The sequence below is a fragment of the Mobula hypostoma genome, chromosome 2 (genome assembly GCF_963921235.1).
Source record: "Mobula hypostoma chromosome 2, sMobHyp1.1, whole genome shotgun sequence".
In the NCBI taxonomy this organism is placed as follows: domain Eukaryota; kingdom Metazoa; phylum Chordata; class Chondrichthyes; order Myliobatiformes; family Myliobatidae; genus Mobula; species Mobula hypostoma.
In genome coordinates, this window is record NC_086098.1 from 59,698,749 (window position 1) to 59,721,960 (window position 23,212).

Sequence of the window (23,212 nt, forward strand, 5' to 3'; positions counted from 1 at the left end):
ACCCTCTCCAATATCAGTATATCCTTTCTAGAATATGGAGCTAAAACTGCACGCAATCGTGTGGTCTCACGAGTGCCTTATAGAGCCTCAACATCACATCCCTGCTCTTATATTTTATACCTCTAGAAATGAATGCCAACATTGCAGTCGACTTTTGCACCACCAACTCAGCCTGGAGGTTAACCTTCAGGGTATCCTGCACAAGGACTCCCAAGTCCCTTTGCAACTCTGCATTTTGAATTCTCTCCCCATCTAAATAATAGTCTGCCTGCTTATTTCTTCCACCAAAGTGCATGACCATACACTTCCCAACATTGTATTTCATTTGCCACTTCTTTGCCCATTCACCTAAACAATCCAAGTCTCTCTGCAGGCTCGCTGTTTCCTCAACACTACCCGCTCCTCCACCCATCTTTGTATCATCACCAATTTAGCCACAAATCCATTAATCCCATAGTCCAAATCATTGACATACATCATAAAAAGCAGCAGTCCCAACACCAACCCCTGTGGAACTCCACTGGTAACTGGCAGCCAGCCAGAATAGGGTCTCTTTATTCCCACTTTGCTTTCTGCCGATCAGCCAATGCTTCACCCATGCTAGTAACTTCCCTGTAATTCCATGGGCTGTTATCCTGCTAAGCAGCCTCATGTGCAGCACCTTGTCAAAGGCCTTCTGAAAATCCAAGTACATCATATCCTTTGTCTACCCTGCTTGTAATTTCCTTTAAAAAATTGCAGGAGGTTAGTCAAGCAGGATTTTCCTTTCAGGAAACCATACTGGCTTTGGCCTATCTTGTCATGTGCCTCCAGGTATTCCGTAATCTCATCCCTAACAATCAATTCCAACAACTTCCCAACCAATATCAGGCTAACAGGTCTATAGTTTCCTTTCTGCTGCCTCCCACCCTTCTTAAATAGCAGAGCAACATTTGCAATTTTCCAGTCATCCAGTACAATACCAGAATCTATCGATTCTTGAAAGATCATTGTTAATGCCTCTGCAATCTCTCCAGCTACTTCCTTCAGAACCCGAGGGTGCATTCCATTAAGTCCAGGAGATTTATCCACCCCCAGACCATTAAGCTTCCTGAGCACCTTCTCAGCAGTAATTTTCACTGCACATACTTCACTTCCCTGACACTCTTGAATGTCTGGTATACTGCAGATGTCTTCCACTGTGAGGACTAATGCAAACTACGCATTTAATATCTGCTCTCTGCGTCTCATTACATATCACCAGTGTCATTTTCTATTGGTCTGATATCTCCCCTCAACTCTCTTTTACCCTTTACTTACTTAAAAAAGCTTTTGGTATCTTCTTTGATATTAGTCGCCAACTTCCTTTCATAATTCATCTTTTCCTTCGTGATGACCTTCTTAGTTTCCTTCTGCAAGTTTTTAAAAGCTTCCCAATCCTCTACCTTCCCACTAGCTTTGGCTTCCTTGTATGCCCTCTCTTTTGCTTTTACTTTGGCTGACTTCACTTGTCTGCCATGGTAGTGTCCTTCTTCTTTTCAAAAATTTCTTCTTATTTGGAATATATCTGTCTTGCACTTCTCTCATTTGTTGCAGAAACTCCAGCCATTGCTGCTCTGCTGTCCTTCCTGCTAGTGTCTCTTTCCAGTCAACTTTGGCCAGTTCCCCTCTCATGCTATTGTAATCTCCTTTATTCCACTGAAATACCGACACACTGGAATTTAGTTTCTCCTTCTCAAATTTCAAAGTGAACTCGATCATATTGTGATCACTGTTCCCGAAGGGCTCCTTAACCTTAAACTCTCTTATCACCTCTGGATCATTGCACAACACCCAATCCAGCACAGCCAATCCCCTAGTGGGCTAACGACAATCTATTCTAAAAAGCCATCCCTTAGACATTCTACAAATTCTCTCTCAAGGTCCAGTACTGGCCTGGTTCTACCAATCCACTTTCATGTTAAAATCCCCAATGATTATCATGACATTGCCCTTCTGACACGCCTTTTCTATCTCCTGCTGTAATTTGTAATCCACATCCCGGCTGCTGTTTGGAGGCCTGTACGCAACTGTCATTAGGGTCCTTTTACCCTTGCCATTTCTTAACTCAACCCATAGAGACTCTACACCTTCCGATCCTATGTCATCCCTTTCTAATGATTTAACATTATTTCTTACACATAGGGCTCAAATACCTTCAGCTGAAATACTCAAAACCAATCACACTGGCAAGTTGTTGATCTAAAACAAAAGCTAAAAGTAAGTTTCTTGTTGAGGCTATAACTCAGATCACTGGCCAAACTGTGCTGGCCATAGCTAGGGCAGTTAACATTCAGCCAAAGTGAAGTCCAACCAGTGCATTTGTTTGAGCCCAGGACTTACAAATTCAGGCAATGTGAACCTGAATGTCAGAGACTTAAAATCTGCACTCTATCTGGTGCTTTCCTGGTGTCATGGATTCTTGATTACCTGACTGGCAGACCACAGTACGTGTATACACAACACTGTGTGTCGGACAGAGCGATCAGCAGCACTGGGGCTCCACGGGGGACTGTCTTGTCTCCCTTTCTCTTCACCATTTACACCTCGGACTTCAACTACTGCACAGAGTCATGTCATCTTCAGAAGTTTTCTGATGACTCTGCCATAGTTGGATGCATCAGCAAGGGAGATGAGGCTGAGTACAGGGCTACGGTAGGAAACTTTGTCACATGGTGTGAGCAGAATTATCTGCAGCTTAATGTGAAAAAGACTAAGGAGCTGGTGGTAGACCTGAGGAGAGCTAAGGTACCGGTGACCCCTGTTTCCATCCAGGGGGTCAGTGTGGACATGGTGGAGGATTACAAATACCTGGGGATACGAATTGACAATAAACTGGACTGGTCAAAGAACACTGAGGCTGTCTACAAGAAGGGTCAGAGCCATCTCATCTCTATCTCTATCATGTTTGCTGTTGTGTGCTGGGGCAGCAAGCTGAGGGTAGCAGACACCAACAGATTCAACAAACTCATTCGTAAAGCCAATGATGTTGTGGGGATGGAACTGGACTCCCTGACGGTGTGCTGTCCAAGTTGCATGCCATCTTGGTCAATGTCTCCCATCCACTACATAATGTACTGGTTGGGCACAGGAGTACATTCAGCCAGAGACTCATTCCACCGAGATGCAACACAGAGCGTCGTAGGAAATCATTCCTGCCTGTGGCCATCAAACTTTACAACTCCTCCCTTGGAGGGTCAGACACCCTGAGCCAATAGGCTGGTCCTGGACTTATTTCCTGGCATAATTTACATATTACTATTTAATTATTTATGGTTTTATTACTATTTAATTATTTATGGTGCAACTGTAACGAAAACCAATTTCCCCTGGGATCAATGAAGTATGACTATGACTATGACTATCATAGTCTGCTCAATTGCTGAACAACAATTAACCTCTGGCAACTATTCACATGAAGCAATCAAATATAACTTATTCAAATTTATTTGATTCAAGTGAGAATAAAAGCAGCACGGAATTTGCAAAGAGTCTACAAAAGTGTGGAGGCAGTTTAAAGAAGTGGGCAAGGGTATAATGTATAATTTAAGAAAATGAGTGTTACTCACTTTGGTATTAAAATACTGTTTTTTGAAACCATTTCCAAAATATTTCATTGCTCCCTTGTGGACAAGTTAATCACTAGATATCATTGCCCTAACTAGTTCTCCTTAATGCAATGCTTAATCCCACCTCCAAGTTTCCCCACTGGTGTGGAATTAATCCATAGGACAAATGGGAAGTAGCAGGGAACCAAGGGAAAAAAACACATACAACAATGAAAAGTTGGTTGACACAGAAACATCCACCACATCCAAAAAGAAACATTTATTAAACACTACCTACACTGACCTCACAAACTCCAAGGAAGATCCGTGAAGAATCATTCTCAAACTTGGCTGTTCAAAGCCTTCTAAAAAGTGGGAATTCCTGGCCCATGACCATTCAAACGAGAGCAGCAAACTTTGAGACAGCACTGAGAACTTGCATCCCTTTGTCAGAAGCCCAGTGATCTAAAGCAGGTAGAGTTCACCACCTTCCAAATCATACAACTGCTCCCATTGTCAGGCACCGCCTCTCCTTACCTGCAGGTTTCATATTAGACTTAGCAGCCACTTCAGAACCCAAAGACTTGGATTGGAAGCAAGTTATCCTTAATCCAGAAGTACTGCCCAAGAAGCAAAAAAGATAGAGACAAAGACCCTCACTACATCTAAAAGAAGCCTGGATGAGCACCAACTCAAAAGTAATGGACCAAAAGCTAGGAAGTAGACTAGATGCATTTGATTTTATTCAGTCAACAAGCTCATGATTGACCATAAGATACAAGAGAAGAATTAGGCCATTGAGTCAGCTCTGCCATTTGATCTTGGCTGATAATGAACCAAACAACTTCAGCTTTAAATATACCAATGAATTGGCCTCCACAGCCTTCTGTAGCAATGAGTACAACAGATTCATGAACCTTGAGCTAAAAAAAAAAAAATCCTCATCTCTGTTCTAAAGATATATCTTTCAGAGTCTGTGTTCTCCATTCCTAGACTTGCCCACCATTGGAAACATCCAGTCCAAGAAAACACTATCTAGGCCTTTCAATATCTGGTAGGTTTCAATGAGATTCCAACCACTTCCCCACGCACCCCCCCACCCCCGATCCTTCCAATCTCTAGCAAGTAAGGTCCAGAGCCATCAAACGCTCCTTGTATGTTAATCCTTTCAATCCCAGGATTATTCTCATAAACCTTTCTAGACCCCCTCCAACCCAGCATATCCTTTGGATATGGGCTCCAGAAGTGCTCACAATGCTCCAAATTAGTCTCCCTCTGTGTGTCAATCTACACAATTCTGTTCACTTGGAGCTTTCAGAATAACTTTGTGTATAAAGCACAGGAAATATTCATAAAAGAAATGAGACATTGCTCTTCATTGCAGGGAGAAAAGAACGTGGAGGATTTTGTTGCAGTTGTACAGGGGAAAAGGCACATGGGAGAGGTTAGCTTACTTCCGTTATTTTTTTACACTCGTATGGCTTCTTAAAACATGGCTAGTGGAATGTGTAAATTCAAAGGAGCATCTTAAACTGACATTGTAGAACCATGGCTTCTGGTTTACACTGCAGTTTCATGTTACCAGTGATTCATCAGTATCTCCCAGATATACTGCATGCCAGACAGATACTGAAAGGAGCTGACAGGGAGGAGAGCCATACCATCAGTCACTTAACTTTAGTGGCAATGAACAAAGCAGCATTCTGCTCTATTATTTACATAAAATGTATGGGTGAAAAATTGCCATTCAGCCCATCAAGAAATCTGTTTTCATTGTACTACGTTGCAACTGCAGATTCATTAGTTCCCATCAGTTCATTTTATCTGCCAATTACATAAAAACAAGTTTTGAGTTACTTCTTGAGCAGCCAAACCAAATTAGTTAGTAAGTCCAGAACATAAATCCTAGATTTTAAACCCTGAATGGAGTTTATATAAGGAAGTATACTGGACAAACAGAAAGCCAATAAAATAAACTTTCCCACGTTCTATTTATTTATTGTAAATCAACTGCTCCTTATGATTTGTTCAGGAGCAGGAAAGGGCTGCACATCTGTCATATACTGTGCGCTACATTTTCCCAACCATCCTCACTTGCCATTTGGCAAATTTTCTTAACTACCCTTCCCATGCTTCAGAATCAGTTTACATTTCTGTTGGAGAATTTTGTTTCTATACTGTCTCAATTACCAAAGCCTGGCATATGTCATCACCCATATCATTTAAAGGTTTGTACATACCAACTGTGCAGTGAAAAATGCACATCAGCGCCTTACCTCAGACAGTTGAAGTTTGGCATGAGTCCCCAAATCCTAAGGACTTTCTACAGGGGCATAATTGAGAGCATCCTGACTGGCTGCATCATTGCCTGGTATGGGAACTGTACTTCCCTCAATTGCAGGACTCTGCAGAGAGTGGTGCGGACAGCCCAGCGCATCTGTAGATGTGAACTTTCCACTATTCAGGACATTTACAGAGACGGGTGTTTAAAAAGCGCCCGAAGGATCATTGGGGACCCAAATCACCCCAACCACAAACCAGCTGCTACCATCCAGAGAACAGTATCGCAGCATAAAAGCCAGGACCAACAGGCTCCGGGACAGCTTCTTCCACCAGGCCATCAGACTGATTAATTCATGCTGATACAATTGTATTTCTACGCTATATTGACTGTGCTGTTGTACATACTATTTATTACAAATTACTATAAATTGCACATTTAGACAGAGATGTAACGTAAAGATTTTTACTCATGTATGTGAAGGATGTAAGAAATAAAATCAATTCAATAATCACACCTGCCGTTCAAGCCTACAAAAGACCTGCTCCTGTCCATCCAACCTAAATATGCAACTTGCTTAAAAGGGTTTCCAAGATCTCATGAAATGACATTGACCCAAGACTTGCCTACAACTGCTGGCCAAACCTGGAGTTGCTCCCTTCATTTTCTAATTCCTTTTCAGAGTTTCTTTCTGTGTTTTATATCTATCCATTCATTCAATTATTTTAGTAATACAGCATGTGAACAAGCCCTTCCAGCCCAAGGAACACACGCCACCCAAATACACCCATATGATCAAATAACCTACTGACTCATACGGCTTCGGGATGTGGGAGGAAACAGGAGCACCTGGAGGAAACCCACACAATCACAGGGAGAACGTGCAAAACTCCTACAGACAGGAGCACCCAGAGGAAACCCCACAATCGCAGGAAGAACAAGCAAAACTCCTACAGACATTGGCAGAACTGGACCACTTATATTGGCGCTGTAACAGCGTTACACTAACTGCCATGCTATCTTCTCCGACTCCAATTTACATCTCCAGACAGGAATGGTTATCATGAATAGTATGATTTGCTGAAAGAGCTTATTACCATAACTTACTCATCAACTCTATTTACAATCTACCCTATTTCATGAGATTGTGTTTTACATTTAGACTTCAGATCCTTCTGTTTTAAGGGTCTTCATGCTTAACAAATCATCCAAGGAGCAGTCATGAAGGTAGAAGAGCTGGTAAATTCAATGCAAAAAGAGTGCTCGAACTTGCATGAAAAGTACCCCATTGAACATTTTCAATAAAATTAATAGGCTTGCTTTTAAAGCACTGCATCTTCAGTGTACATGGCAGTCCTGACTGATTACAATTCTGTATTTTGACATATTTCATATAACTATGGTTCTCAGTGGGTAGAGTTTGACTTACATTTGATCGGTTTCCAAAAGCAGCGTAAAAGGGTTCTTTATTTGGATAAAAAAGGTTTCTGATGTCTGTTAGGCAATGAATCTTGAACTTTTCAGGCTTCTTTTCAATTACTTCCCTAAAATAATAAAAAAGCAAATATATATGATTACTAACGGGATGACATGCAAAGGAACTAATTTTGATTGATAAAGTTTGGTTTTATACATAACATCTTTATTAAGGTGTTACATGCATACTTCATTTTAATATTATAATTCTACAAACTAGTTGTAGTTAGTGTATTTTCAGTTTACTAAACTGATTTTGTTCAGAAGAGCTTCTAGTTACAATGCTGAAATTTAAAGGAATTTCTTAAATGATGTTAACTGCAAGCACAATGCCAGTGATTTCAATGTACAGAGGCTATCTTTTGAAACCAATCAAGAAAGGAATTCGACATTGTCTTTACAGAGGGACTTGATTTTACATAATTGCAGGAGATGCCAAAAAGATCTATTTTCATTAAGAATGGAATTTAAAAAGAACAGAAAACTAAAAGCAACAGAAGTTGGATCACCTGTGCAATGCTGAGAACACACTGCTGGGACATAGCAATAAAGGGCCTTTTGGCAACACCGTTCCTTTTTCGTTAACCCAATGTAAATATCCTCGAGTCATATCAGCCATCCCAATAGCACGTGCTGAGCAATAGAGGAACTTGTACCCATTTCTGCAGAGAAATCAAAACAATATATTCAGCCACTGCATTTTCTTTATTCTCCAGACTATGAACATCCTGTGACTGAATAGACAATGGCAATCATGATCTTGGCTAGTGTATACATGATAAATCTTTATGTTTAATTTTGGCATTGACAACTCTCAGTATTTCACACTGCAAGTGCCATAAGCTCAGAAGTACGTCATCCAGGTCCTTATCACCGCCAAGACCTTCCAACCAACCCAAGGGTAGGAGGTTAGTTGGACCAGGGGTTGGGGGTGGGAACTGACAAGCAGGCTGGATAAGTAAAAATCAAACTCAATTTTTCCCTCTTACTCTCAAAGCACTCTATTTTAAGGTTTTAATAATTCCACAAGGTACATGCTCATAAAAATGAACACTTGCAGGTCAGTGTGTAATATTTTCCTAATGTCCAGACGCATTATTTTAACTAAGCCTCTGTTGCTATAATTCCTCCTCCTCTAAAAGGCTAGAGTAGGGAAATCTGGATTTATCTCCATGAACAATTCACTTGATTTATAAAAATAAAAATACAGATTATGGAAGGACATCTGAAGACCAAGATCACCATAAACAGAATTAACCAATACTCATTGTTCATGACTTCCAAACATTTCTTCCCATATGACATTCAAAAACATTCCAATTTAACTAGAGAATTCCGACCTTCAGAGAACATAACTGTTTTTAACCCTCAGTTATCCACTGTTCTTGGATATTTTTCAGCAGTACCCTCAAGGGTCTACTCCTCTACTGTGTCCAAGAAACGCAGGCCTCAATAGGTAATCTTCACCTTTTGAGGTTTGTAGTTCCAACAACAGTTCTGCAAGCTGCTGTAGCCTCTGTGGTTCTTTGTGAGAGCGCTTTGGAAAATTATGAAGCCTACTGAAGCGAGATTCTTCTATAACCTCGATTGAGGCCTTTGCTGTGGAAGAACTGCTAAAGGGGCTGTTATAGGTCCTTGCTGCTGTAGACCTTGACTGCCAATGCCCGGACTACATGAAAAGGCATGTTGACTGGAGTGGTGAAGACAGCTTCTGCTTATAGAATTCTCTTTTTTATAGCTAAAAAATGCATTTGAACATACTCTTTTGTAAGATGCATTGGCTACTGTGACAGTAAAGCATGACTGGTTCCATTATAGACCCAACTGTCCGAGTCAGCTGTTGCTTCACATACCTGCTGAGGCAGTTTCAGCTTCACACTCTTACTTGAGCCCACTTAATGTAGCCTCTATACGTAGCCTCTATACTCCATGTCTATACGTGTTTGCATCTCAATTTCATGCTTACCATACACTGCTCTCACTCCTGTCGCTTCAGCTTTGGTGCAAGCTTGTGCTGCAGCTATGCTAACTGTGGGTCCACTTCAGCACCCTGAAGTCATAGCAGATGAGTCCCATTCTGACCTGACCCACAGGTCTTGGCAATCGACATTCATCAGGACGGAAGCTGACATTATCGCCCAGGGTGTTTAGATGTGTGTCCAGTCCAGGGCGATGATTTTGGGGGCGAACTATCTTTCCTCTCTATTGCTTTCACCGTGTGTGTGGACACAGCTGTGCAGTGAGCCAACAACTTCTCAAAAATCACCAGAGACAGGAGCTTTCTTCAGGGTTTTTAATGAGATCTCTTTTCTTTTGGAAAAAGATATTGCTGTTTCAAAGGCAAATAAAGAGTGAACGGGGTTGTGTGCCTTTCCACTGCACGCTTCTCAGGATAAAAACTGCGCAGGAAATGGTATATAAACCAGCTTACGTTTAGGAAATGACACGCATACAAAATGACCTGCACCTCTAGAGACCAGGACAATAAATATATTGGTCTGTGGTGATAATAATACATCTGGAAAGTATGTAGGGGTCTTCTCTCCCTGCAAGAGCAAACATTCCTGGCACAGCAAGGAGATTAACCAAACTGAACCAAAACTGTCTGGATTTTAGAACAATGAGAAATAATCTCACTGGATTTTACAAATTCCTAATGCACACGACAGTATAGACGTAAGAATCCACAACCAGAGCCTACAAGCTCAAGGAACTGACCATTCCAGAGAAGTTCATAGAACATAGAAATCTACAACACATTACTGGCCCTTCAGCCCACAATGTTGTGCCGACCATGTAACCTACTAGAAACTGCCTAGAATTGCCCTATTGCATAGCCCTCTATTTTTCTAAGTTCCATGTACTTATCCAAGAGTCTCTTAAAAGACCCTATTATATCCACCTCTACCAGCACCACTGGCAGTGCATGCCACACACCCACCACCCTGTGTAAAAAAAAATTACCTCTGTACCTACTTCCAAACACCTTAAAACTACGTCCCCTCATTTTAGCCATTTCAGCCCTGGGAAAAAGCCTTTGGCTATCCACATGATCAATGCCTCTCATCAACTATATACCTCTATCAGGTCACTTCTGATCGCTCCAAGAAGAAAAGGCCAAGTTTACTCAACTTATTCTCATAAGGTACACACTCCAATCCAAGCAAAGAACTTGTAAATCTCCTCTGCACTCTCTCTATACTATCCACATCCTTCCTGTAGTGAGGTGACCAGAACTAAACACATTATTCCAAGTGGGATCTAACTAAGGCTTACATAGCTGTATCATTACCTCACTGCTCTTGAACTCAATCCCATGATTGATGAACGTCATCATACCATATGCCTTCTTATTAAACTGAATCTGCGCAGTGGATGGACATGGACCCCAAGATCTCACTGATCCTCCACACTGCTAAGAGTCCTACCATTAATATTATGTACTGTCTTCAAGGTTGACCTACCGAAATGAAACACTTCACACTTATCTGGGTTGAACTCCATCTACCTCGTCTCAGCCCAGTTCCACATCCTATCAATGTCCCGCTGTAACCTCTGACAACCCTCCAAACTATCCACAACACCCCCAACTTTTGTGTCATCAGCAAACTTACTAACCCACCCTTTATGTCATGTTCAAATGACTATTTTTTTGCAATTTCCTATTTAGGAATCTGCAGAGGCTCTGGGGCAGTGTACATTCAAAACAGATCAAGTCAAGTCACTTTTTACAGTCATTTCAACCATAACTGCTGGTACAGTACACAGTAAAAACAAGACCACGTTTTTCAGGACCATGGTGCTACATGAACAATACAAAAACTACACTGAATTACGTAAAAAACAACACAAAACTACACTAGACTACAGACCTACCCAGGACTGCATAAAGTGCACAAAACAATGCAGGCATTACAATAAATAATAAACAAGACAATAGGCACAGTAGAGGGCAGTAGGTTGGTGTCAGTCCAGGCTCTGGGTATTGAGGAGTCTGATGACTTAGGGGAAGAAACTGTTACATAGTCTGGTCATGAGAGCTCGAATACTTCGGTGCCTTTTGCCACATGGCAGGAGGGAGAAGAGTTCGTATGAAGGGTGCGTGGAGTCCTTCATAATGCTGTTTGCTTTACGGATGCAGCGTGTGGTGTAAATGTCTCTAATGGTGGGAAGAGAGACCCCTGATGATCTTCTCAGCTGACCTCACTATCCACTGCAGGGTTTTGCGATCCAAGATGGTGCAATTTCCGAACCAGGCAGTGATGCAGCTGCTCAGGATGCTCTTGATACATCCTCTGTAGAATGTGGTGAGGATGGGGGGTGGGAGATGGACTTTTCTCAGCCTTCGCAGGAAGTAGAGATCAATAGATGTTTAGCTATTAAAAGAACCAAGGGACATAGAGGTAGTACAAGGCAGCATCAGTGAAAAAGAGTAAACAGTCAATGTTTTGGGCTGAGACCCTTCTTCAGGACATGATGAACTCCTGATAGAGTCCTGATGAAGGGTATCAGCCCGAAATGTCAACTGGTTACTCTTTTCTATAGAGGTTGCCTGACTGCTGTGTTCCTCCAGCATTTTGTGTGTTGCTTTGGATTTCCAGCTTCTGCAGACTTTCTCATGTGTGAAGTTAGCACAAGTAGCCGATATTCTAGTAACAGCTCAGTTGAACAACTTACTCCAACTTCTAATTCTTATATTCTAAACAATAATATTGACAGTCATGAGGAGGAAGATAATGAAATTGGCACGGTCATGTGTGGGCTTATAATTTTGTTACACAATATAATCAGAGGACTTCTATCTTCTCAGTAGCTGTAATTAGATTTTTCACTTCCAGAATGGCATGGAGACAAATTCCAGAGACTCACTAATGGCCCAGACAAATGTGATCAGTTATCTCCATGAACAAAAGTTTATCATCGCACCCGTCAGAGTGGTTCTTTGGCAGCCATTGGAGTCAAATAATGTGAGTTGTCCATACAGCCTCCAAATCTATTAGATTAATCAATTCAGTACAACCACACTTTACAATAGAAAAAAACAACCTCCAGCACTGAGTAATGGTAATAAAAAAAGTCTAAATTCATTAACTACTTCACAAATTAAGAACTGAACTAAAGAATAAAAAATCATGTAGTGGTTGCTCTTGCACAAGTCAGGAACTCATTGGTATTAGCCCCACTCCATGACTCAAGCACATTATCAGAGCACCATCATCAGACTGACTTACATGTTCAGTTGCAAATAAAATATTCCATGGTCTTTTAAAAGCCTCATAGTAGGAGGAACTCAATAATGTTACAGCCAGCTGTCCTCACTGTGCAAACCAACTGTTACATTTGCCTTCATAAGTGACAATAAATCAAAACACTATTATTCTGTACAGTAGGATATGTTGCAAAAAAAGTGTATTTGCACAGTTTTCTGTCTTTTGCACATTGGTTGCTTGTCAGCCCTGCTGGGTGCAGTCTTTCAATGATTCTCTGATGGTTCTTGGATTTACTGAGTACGCCCACAAGAAAACTAATCTCAGGAGTTGTAGATGGTAACATATTTGTACTTTGATAATAAATTTACTTTGGGGCTTTGAAAGGTCACTGAACAGTATTTTCTATCCACAATGGTTGCCCGACACTGCACGTTTCCAGCGTATTCTGGTTTTAGTTCTATTTTGTTTCTGATTTATCTGTGTTGAATTCAGATACTGTCAACTTTCAGTAGCCTGTACAGAGTAACAGAGCAAAAAAAAAGAAATATCCAAGATAAAATTAACAAAATGATGTAAAATATGCTGTAAAACTTACTGGCTAACTTTGTGGTAAAGCTTTGCTATTCCATGATGCGTCCAATCCTTACCGAGTGTGGGTAAGATATGTCCCAAGGCATCAGACCTGCATAAGTACAAGATATTCACTATTTCACTGGAAATCCATGCATTCAAATACAAATACAGGAATACACATCTGATTAAAATGCACCTTGTGATTGTTCCATCAATATCAGAAATAATAATTTTGTCATTCCAGTTCCAGAGGTAGATAGTTCCTTCACAACGGCATGTGCCTTGGTACTGCGTGGTGACACTGAACACAACGTCGTTTGGGCCATCCTTTAGTTGCAGGCTTTTCTGCAATTCAAATAAACCAACATGGTTTGTGTCAGTTAGTTGGATTCTTTTGATCTCTAATAACCAGTTCCTTCACTGTGGATTTAACCTTTTATAATATAACACACATATTGAGTGTGTTACTTTAACTACAGAGATCAAGCAGTTCAGTTTGAATCTATTAAGCAAAAGGTACACTGAACTGAAAATAGAACTCATTTCTAGAAGAACAGAAAATAATCCAAAGTGTTAATAGATGCTCTTTTTTTAATGTCTGAAGGATAGAGCACTAAAACTTAAAAGTTATGCTACAATCACATGGTCAAAATGAACTTCTGAAATCAGTTCCAGGCACTATTCATTGAAAAAGCCTTTCTGGCCTTGACAGCACAATTTTCCCAGGCTGATCCAGGGTTTCAAGAATTAAACTAAGAGGAGATCCTACATAAATTTGTTTTCCTAGAATTTGGAGCAGAAAGGGCAATTTGAAACAAGTTTACAGATACTAAGGGGATTGACAGGGTATTGTTCTCAGCTGCCTGGAACATCCAGCTCTAGATATAATTTAAGAACAAACATATAATGCAGAACTCCCGGGACCCTTAGCACATAGCAGCTTAAACATATTATATGACTTTATACAGACCAACATCATCCTACAGTGCATTTTGTACTTACGAGTTGGTCAGAGCTGAGTCGAAGGGATTTCACGTATGAAACATAGGGTAAAGATGACAGGTTAAGATCTTGCTGGGCCACACTACTATTTTGATTGATCATCCTGACATCTTCATCACTTGATGATGATTCATCCTTTAACCTAACAGAAGTTCAAATACAAGACTAGCTGTAGCAATTCAATCAGCAAAATAACTAATACCCACATCACCATACTATATAAAACAAGGGCAACAAAGAGCCCCTTTAAAACTCAGTTACCAACATCTAACATTTTAATGCTTTTTAATAAATTGAACATTACAGATTACCAATCAAAATGTGATTTTTTAATATAAAATTGAACAGAGTTCCAAATGCCACAAAGACGGCATTGTTTCATGAGAAAGTGGAATTTCCCTGCTTATATCCTTTGGACAAACACAAAGTGCACTATTTTATAATTCTCCTCTGGAACATAATGTTAATGAAGCATGTATATTTCACCTTTGTATAAATGGTCATGGCTGTGTGGCAAATGTGCGTCAGTAAACTGATTTCATTTTTGTAAGTTATGGTTTCAGCTCCATGGTGCAAAACATACTATGTTTTGGATGGTAGGACAGGAATTTAAGCCTGCTGTTTCCCATGTGGAAACTTCTAATCTCAGCCATGACACAGGAGTGATGCACAAGGCAGAGGCCAGATGTTTCCTCACAGCAGAGGAAAGGGGCAACGGAGGGGAATGAGAAGCCAGTGAAATTAGACTGTTCTTTCACAGCTTCTGGTGGGTATTACTGAGACCACAAGAGGCCTGCAATTCCGGGCTCTTCTGCTCATCCTGTGTTAAAATTTGGCACAGGTGGTGAAGAACAAGGAAGTGTGACAAGAATTATTGATGCAATATTAAAATATGAAACCTGATAGATCTGCTGTGCCAGACTTGCAGGTTTCCTATTTCAAACAACTGTGACGATTTAATCTTCTGTGTAAATTGTTGAGTTTTATAAATTGGTGTGCTTGAATGCTTAATAGATTTCTATCAGAGCATTTAAAAAAAAATCACAGCAATAATTTGCATTAAGTCCTTCAGGTATTACATTATTAGTATCTGTATAATTTGGAAGCTGGAAAGAACAGTTAGTCAGTTAGTCTCAGAGGTTTCCGTAAGACATTGATATGTTTGTTCACGTCCCTTAAAGCCAACAACATTGACAGTCCTTCGACAGTGACACGAGGACAAAATTAACAAAAGTTGTTAAAAGCAAGAGTCAATCAAGTTTGCAGCAACTTAATACCTGCTTTCAGGGAATGCAGACCGTTCTCCTGCATTCTGCTCAGTTTGGATCTTTTCAGTTTCTGCTTCCTGTAACAGATAACTTTGACATAGGTTTCCTCTCGCAAAAGAAAAATCACATGCAAAAAAAAACATAACAATTCCTCAAGATTATGCCACAAAATTTAAAAAGTATTAGACTACTATATCATTGTTCATTTCCAAAATATCATTAAATAACAAAAATCCAAGATACCCTGATGAAAAACTCAGCTGAAAAAGGCTTTAAAAATGAACAATATAGATCATTTTAACCATTTTTTCTAAATAGCACATACCATTCAATGCTAACTGTATACTATTATGCAGTGAAAAGATATAAGCATCTATCATCAAGCTAAGCAAGGAATCATAACTAGTACTGCATTCAAACTGCTGACATCATGGCTAGCACAACTTAGAGTTAAGTGCAATTGAAAACAAAGAATACTTAGCTGAAATCTATGAATATCAAGATGAATTTTATGGGTTTGTGCTACGTACAAATAAATCATCTCAAAAGGCATTAGATATTCCATATAAAATTTACTAATATGCTCATTTATCCATTTTATGCTCTAATATTGCCCTGTTTTGCATATGCTGAGAGTCAGAAAATAAAGAAAATTATTCTATTATGAGTTATAACATCAAGAAATAGCCTCCTGTAGTTTTATGGCAAACTCAATCTCACAGGAGCTTACAACAGATGTTTGTTGCAAGATTTTGCAACACTGTGCTTAATGCCACAAAGGCTGTAAACTTATGCAAATTACAGTCATGTAGTGCTTTGTCTGTGCACTCTCTTACATCAAATCATTTTGCTAGCAAATACCCAGTTGCAGTTTGCTTCCAGCAATATCTCATCATTTTCTAAACTATTTCAAGGTGAGCTGGGACAGAAGTTCAAAATAGTATTAATGTTTAGAACAAACACAAAGTATTTGCATCTCCCATTGTCTCAAAATAAAGCATTACCAAAACTTCTTTTTAATAGATCAAAAATTAATACTCAAGTATAGTTTGATATCAAAGCAATATTCAGGAGTAAATTAACAAGTGTGATTTGAGCTAATTAAATGCTTTCATTTATGCTTGATATCCAATTTGATAATTTTGTGATCACTGCCCTGTTAGTCAGAAATTGGGTGCTGCATTTTTAACATCAGAGTAGTGACTACACTTCGGAAAGTATGGCTTGGCAGCAAAATCCTGGAGTTGTAAACTGTGCTCCATAAACAAGTCTTTCTTTAAAAGGTATCTTACAGCAGCTCTCTTCCTCCATCTGGTGGTCATGAGTCACAAAACATTTTAATTTTCCCATGATCAATATGTCAAATTTTTAACCTCAATCCATTTTAATTTAAACCGATGTGTAATTCATGTGCAGAATGTCAGCCCAATTCTTAACTTACAAATTTGTGTGTGTGTTCTATTCATAAAAATCTATTACACGAATTATATTTCTCTAAAATGAATGCCTCCATAATTGCATTGCTGGAATAGATTGGCAGCTGCTGGAATCCAGCAGATTATGCAAAGAACTGCAACATACAAGGGTAAATTGAACATTCTACAATGAATCATTCAAACATAGATTGCATGAGAATCCCTGGCCTGGCTTCCTAAAGCTTGACTCTCCTGCAGGGAAGGCTCCAACATTCTACTGGGCAAGTGGCCCAATCCAGTGTGGTATAATAGTCATGACCTCCAGCTATTGCAAGCACAAGAGATAACAGAAGAAGCGAATTGTGCATTGCTACCACTTAGAACTGCAGGACCCAGATTTAGAAATCAAAATTGGGTTTATTACCTGGGTCTCAGCACCTAAGTTACAGAGAAAGGTTGAACAAGTTGGGTCTTCATTCTTTGGTGTGTAGAATGTAGAGGGGGGACTTGATAGAGGTATTTAAAATTATGGGGGGGATGGATAGAGTTGACGTGGATAGGCTTTTTCCATTGAGAGTAGGGGAGATTCAAACAAGAGGACATGAGTTGAGAGTTAGGGGGCAAAAGTTTAGGAGTAACATGAGGGGGAACTTCTTTACTCAGAGAGTGGTAGCTGTGTGGAATGAGCTTCCAGTAGAAGTGGTAGACACAGGCTCGATATTGTCATTTAAAGTAAATTGGATAGCTATATGAACAGGAAAGAAATGGAGGGTTATGGGCTGAGTGCAGGTCCGTGGGACTAGGTGAGAGTAAGCATTCGGCACGGACTAGAAGGGCCGAGATGGCCTGTTTCCGTACTGTAATTGTTATATGGTTACATGGTTAAAATTTAGCCGCTTAATACCATAGTCAGAAATTAAATAGGACAACCCTATAGCAAGCACAAACAAGAGAAAATCTGCAGATGCTAGAAATCCAAGCAATACACACAAAATGCTGGAGGAACTCAGAAGGCCATGCAGCACCTATGGAAAAGAGTAAACAGTCGGTGTTTTGGGCTGAGACCCTTCAGCAGGACTGATGAAGGGTCTTGGCCTGAAACGTTATTTACCAACAAATTAAGACTTGGGTATAGCAGGAGAACATACCACTTTTACACTGGTTTTTCTTCCACGCCACGAAAACCACCATCTGCTACCTTTCTTGGGCATCTTTTCTTTAAATAGTTTTTCCATTGTTGCCTGTTTTAAATGTACAAAATTAACTAATAGAATAAAAAGATAAACATAAATGTCATACAAAATAACAAAATGCTGCTCTTCCCAAGTGAATGAAATAATAAGAAACATACTGTGGCCACAAAACTAATCTCTGCAACACAAAATACTGCGTATTTGAGTAAAGAACAAAGGTAACTGAGGCATGAGTGCTTAAATAATTTATAAAACAAATCCAAAAATCATGACCAAAAGGAAAAAGACGAAAAGAGAAAAGGTTACTTTTGAAGGATATAAACATTGAAGTATGAAGATTAAAATTTGGTTTCAATCAAAAGCAGAAATTTTAGTGTCCACATATGAAAATAGTTCAAAATCTAACTACAGGAAGCCCCAATTACAGAATCTACTACTGCTTGACTATTGTCACTTGCAAGGTAATATTCTGTAAGTGAATTTTCTTAAAGAACATCCTTCAAAAACAAATGTAGAGATCCTGGGATATGAACAATCCAAGTACAGTGCAAGCTCTACATTGAGGTTAGGCTCCTTACAAATTCACCAACACATTTCTTGGACATGCTCGTATTCACTGTGTTCTAGACTTAAGTAATGGGTTAATGATCTGATCTAAATCATTCCACTGGAAGTCCAAGTGGTGAAGAACTACCACCATGGACAAGTGTAGATGTAGCTATATTGAACTCTTGGTCAAGCTGGCAATATAAAGTTGTTATCAGTAAGAGAAAAAAGATAAGGAACAGGAGGAGGTCACTCATGTCAGCTTAGCCATTCACTAGGATCATGGATGATGCATTTATAAACTCAACTCTACATTCCAGTCTACCTCAAGTAACCTTCCATAATGACTCATCAACCTCTGCCTTAAGAGCACTTAAAGGCCCACAATCCTCCAAGAATGAATGATACTTATGTCTGCCTTAAATGGAAGACCTTTTACTTTTAAACAGTGACGCTTATTTCCAAATTCTCCAATGAGGAAATCCTCTATGCATCCATCCTGTCAAGAACCAGAGACAGCAAAACCAAGCAACAGGTTCCCGATATTCAGACTGTTAAGGAGTTCTGCTCAGACCAGATATTAAACCTATCACCTTTTCTGTTAAAGTGGGAACTGAAAGCCCTATCTGAAAAAAAATGAACTTTATGCAAGTTTCTGGCTGCAGAAGAGCTCTAATGCAGCCACTGGTGCTACATGTCTATCATTGACACAGCAGGACTTCATGATAGAGGCAAGGCCCTTGGATTTTAGATATCAAACCCCTTATTCAATCAAAAGTCAATGGAAAAACACATGAACACTTAACAGACATTTATTTTTACTCCAGATTAAATTTATGACAAAGGGCTAAGTTATTACTTCTAAATGTTGACAATGCAAGTATTGAAAGTTATTTTAGATTGAGTATCCGAAGCAGAACTTTGCATTCATGCAACAATTGCACAGAACAACAAGTAGTTTGGTGCAGTAAGCATCCCAAAAATAAATCAAAAGGCTTTGTCTCAGGACCACACAGAGGGGCGATGGACTGCACTTCTGAAAGCCTGGACTCACGGGCTTGGCAAAGAAAATGAATAGAGCTGCCATATGTATTGCTACTAAATTGGTATGCGGCAAAGAAATTAATAAAATAATATGCAACATAGCCACATGACTAGTTCAGGTGGCATAAGAAAACAACTGTGTGTAATTCCGTGTTCTTACAAATGATAGCTGAATTCATTTTGTTTCTTTGCACAACTTTAATTGTATGTGGAATTATGGTTTACCATGTGAACATTTTGCTGGGTTTATAGAGGGATTATCTAAAAAGCAGAGCTATAGGCCAGGAAGAGGATTTGCAGCCTAACTGTAAACTGGCTCTTAACACTGTATGTTGGTACATGACTTTACATTTTGTGAAACTTATGTTCAACAGCGAGCTCAGGCCTGAGATCTGGGCTAGACTACAAGGCTTCCACCAACATAAAACATCTTCAGCAATCTAATACTGGAGTACAACAGGGCTATCAACAAGGCTGGCTTATGCTTTAGTTCTTCCTGTTTCCTTCCCTAATCCACCATCTTCTCCAGAAAGGTCAGCAGAGTTTAGCTCAGTCTCACACCAAGTAGGATTTTTACATAACAGATCCCTCCTGAAAAAGGAATAAAGTCACTGGACAGGTAGTCACTACAACCTGAATGTTATCTAATGTTGGCCAAATCACATTTTGTGGAAATGGTGCACCCACTGAACACAGAGAAGTCCAGATTCCTATCAGTTCACTGTCTCCTTAAAAGCCTCTTAAACATTACTGTCAGATCTGCTACTACCACGTCCCATGGCATCTATCACTCTCTTTGCAAAACAAAAATGACTTGCACATATGCTTTAAACCTCAATTATGTTTCTGTCAAGCTGCTACTCTGCCTGTAGCCCCCTAGAGAAAGTAATCCAAGTTTGTTCAAACTCTCCTTACAGCTAAAATCCTGGTGAACCTATTCTGCATCCTTTCCAAAGCCTTCACATCCTTCCAAGAGCACGGCAACCATAATTAGAGAGTTATAAAATTAGTCAGCTCCATCATGGGTACTAGCCTCGCCATGGCTTTATACAGACAGTATTCCAAATGTACAGAGGCATGCAAAAGTTTGGGCACCCTGGTCAAAATTTGCTACTGTGAATAGTTAAGCGAGTAAAAGATGAACTGATTTCCAAAAGGCATAAAGTTATAGATGACACATTTCTTTAATATTTTAAGAAAACTTTTTTATTGCCATCTTTTATAGTTTCAAAATAACAAAAAAGGAAAAGAGCCTGAAGCAAAAGTTTGGGCACCCTGCATGGCAGTACTAACCTTCGGCAAGTATCACAGCTTGTAAACGCTTTTTGTAGCCAGCTAAGAGTCTTTCAATTCCTGTTTGGGGGATTTTCTCCCATTCTTCCTTGCAAAAGGCTTCTAGTTCTGTGAGATTCTTGGGCCATCTTGCATACACTGCTCTTTTGAGGTCTATCCACAGATTTTCGATAATGTTTAGGTCAGGGGACTGTGAGGGCCATGGCAAAACCTTCAGCTTGCGCCTCTTAAGGTAGTCCATTGTGGATTTTGAGGTGTTTAGGTTCATTATCCTGTTTTCCTCTTCAGCTTTTTTTTTACAGATGGTGTGATGTTTGCTTCCAGAATTTGCCGGTATTTAATCAAATTCATTCTTCCCTCTACTAGTAAATGTTCCCCGAGCCACTGGCTGCAACACAAGCCCAAAGCATGATCGATCCACCCCCGTGCTTAACAGATGGAGAGTGTTCTTTTCATGAAATTCTGCATCCTTTTTTCTCCAAACATACCTTTGCTCATTGCGGCCATAAAGTTCTATTTTAACTTCACCAGTCCACAGGACTTGTTTCCAAAATGCATCAGGTTTGTCTAGATGTTCCTTTGAACCTTTTGAATAGAACAATGAGCAAAGGTATGTTTAGCGAAAAAAAGGTGCAGAATTTCATCTACAACAGGATAATGAACCTAAACACCTCAAAATCTACAATGGACTACCTCAAGAGGCGCAAGCTGGTGGTTTTGCCATGGCCCTCACAGTCCCCAGACCTAAATATCATCGAAAATCTGTGGATAGACCTCAAAAGAGCAGTGCATGCAAGACGGCCCAAGAATCTCACAGAACTAGAAGCCTTTTGCAAGGAAGAATGGGCGAAAACCCCCAAACAAGAATTGAAAGACTCTTAGCTGGCTACAAAAAGTGTTTACAAGCTGTGATACTTGCCAAAGGGGATGTTACTAAGTACTGACCATGCAGGGTGCCCAAACTTTTGCTCTGGGCCCCTTTTCCTTTTTTTGTTATTTTGAAACTGTAAAAGATGGAAATAAAAAAAAGTTTTCTTGCTTAAAATATTAAAGAAATGTGTCATCTTTAACCTTATGCATTTTGGAAATCAGTTCATCTTTTACTTGCTTAGTTATTCACAGTAACAGAAATTTGACCAGGGGTGCCCAAACTTTTGCATGCCACTGTAACCTCACTGTGGCTTTATACAGACAGTATTCCAAATGTAACCTCACCATGGCTTTATACAGCTGCAACTTAAGTTGCCAGTTCTTATATGTAATGAAGACCAAAGAAACTGCAGATGCTGCATTACAGAGCAACAAAGAAGATGCTGGAGGAATTCAGGGAGTCAAGCAGCATCGCCGCAGAAAAACAGATAGTCAGCAGTTCGGGCTAAAACCCTTCTCTGGACTGATACCTTGACCAACATGCATGCTATACAGTTTCTTTACCACCACCCCATCCACTTGCATTGCTACTTGCAGGAAGCTATGGAGTTGACTCCCAGATACCACTGTACAGCAGTGCTTCCACACGTCCTGCCATTTAGTCTATGTTTTCTTCTTGCATTTGACCTCTCAAAATGTATCACCCCACATTTCTGTTGACTGAACTCTGTCTGTGCTCAAATTTCCACTAGTGGGAGACATTGACATTCTACTGGCTTCCTATCATGGAAATGTGGGGGTGGGGGTGGTGGTGGGGGGGAGAAAAGTGAAGAACTAATAAATTGCACATACCTATAATGTTCAGATAAAATTACATTAGAATTAGAAATTCAGTTAAGCTTGGTAATGCCACAAATGGTTTTCAGTCCATCTCCTTGGGGAATTAATTAAAAAGATACATAGTATTTGTACAACAATAATTCCCTAGTTATGAAATTAGAACATAATGTATTGAACATAATCTCATTATTCCTTGAACATGACCAACCCTAAAACTGTAAAATAATCGTAAATTGTTGACGAACAATTATTAACTGTTTACTAAACAATTAAATCCTCCAGTTATTGACTTCTTGGGACCCTTTTGTAAGAGTTAGCATTTAATTGTTAACTCACCTTTGGCAATGGTTTCTGGAATGTCTGCATAGCAAGCAGCACAGGAGCAGCAGTTGCCCAGTTATAATACCTAGTTTTCATCAGCAGATGAAGACAGCATTAATATCACTCAAAATGTAAAGGGCTAATTAATCTTATATAATTTAAATGTGGCATACAAGACTCATTTTCCCACAAAGTAGCAATAAATTAGCCAGATGCAGCAGTATGAAATTAACTTGTCTTACCACCATAAATTTTACATAGATAACATGAATATAGTTAAAATAAACAAACAATTAAAAAAGCTGTCTATTGAA

The 23,212-nt window shown here is 39.7% G+C and overlaps 1 protein-coding gene across 9 annotated transcripts in view; it reads right to left on the reverse strand.

Annotated features, from left to right (window-relative positions):
- The window catches only part of lpin1a (lipin 1a), a 128,034-nt gene that overhangs the window by 8,667 nt on the left and 96,155 nt on the right, over positions 1-23,212 (reverse strand). For all 9 annotated transcript variants that reach the window (XR_010016527.1, XR_010016526.1, XM_063037474.1 and 6 more), the window contains 8 exons: positions 22,914-22,983; positions 17,940-18,032; positions 15,386-15,453; positions 14,109-14,250; positions 13,303-13,451; positions 13,129-13,215; positions 7,833-7,985; positions 7,277-7,391 (listed from right to left, as the gene is read on the reverse strand). Coding sequence is in view for 7 of the 9 variants with exons in the window: in XM_063037474.1 (XP_062893544.1) it covers positions 7,277-7,391; positions 7,833-7,985; positions 13,129-13,215; positions 13,303-13,451; positions 14,109-14,250; positions 15,386-15,453; positions 17,940-18,032; positions 22,914-22,983 (877 nt within the window). In the remaining 2 variants the exon portion in view is untranslated. The remainder of the gene's footprint in view (positions 1-7,276; positions 7,392-7,832; positions 7,986-13,128; positions 13,216-13,302; positions 13,452-14,108; positions 14,251-15,385; positions 15,454-17,939; positions 18,033-22,913; positions 22,984-23,212) is intronic.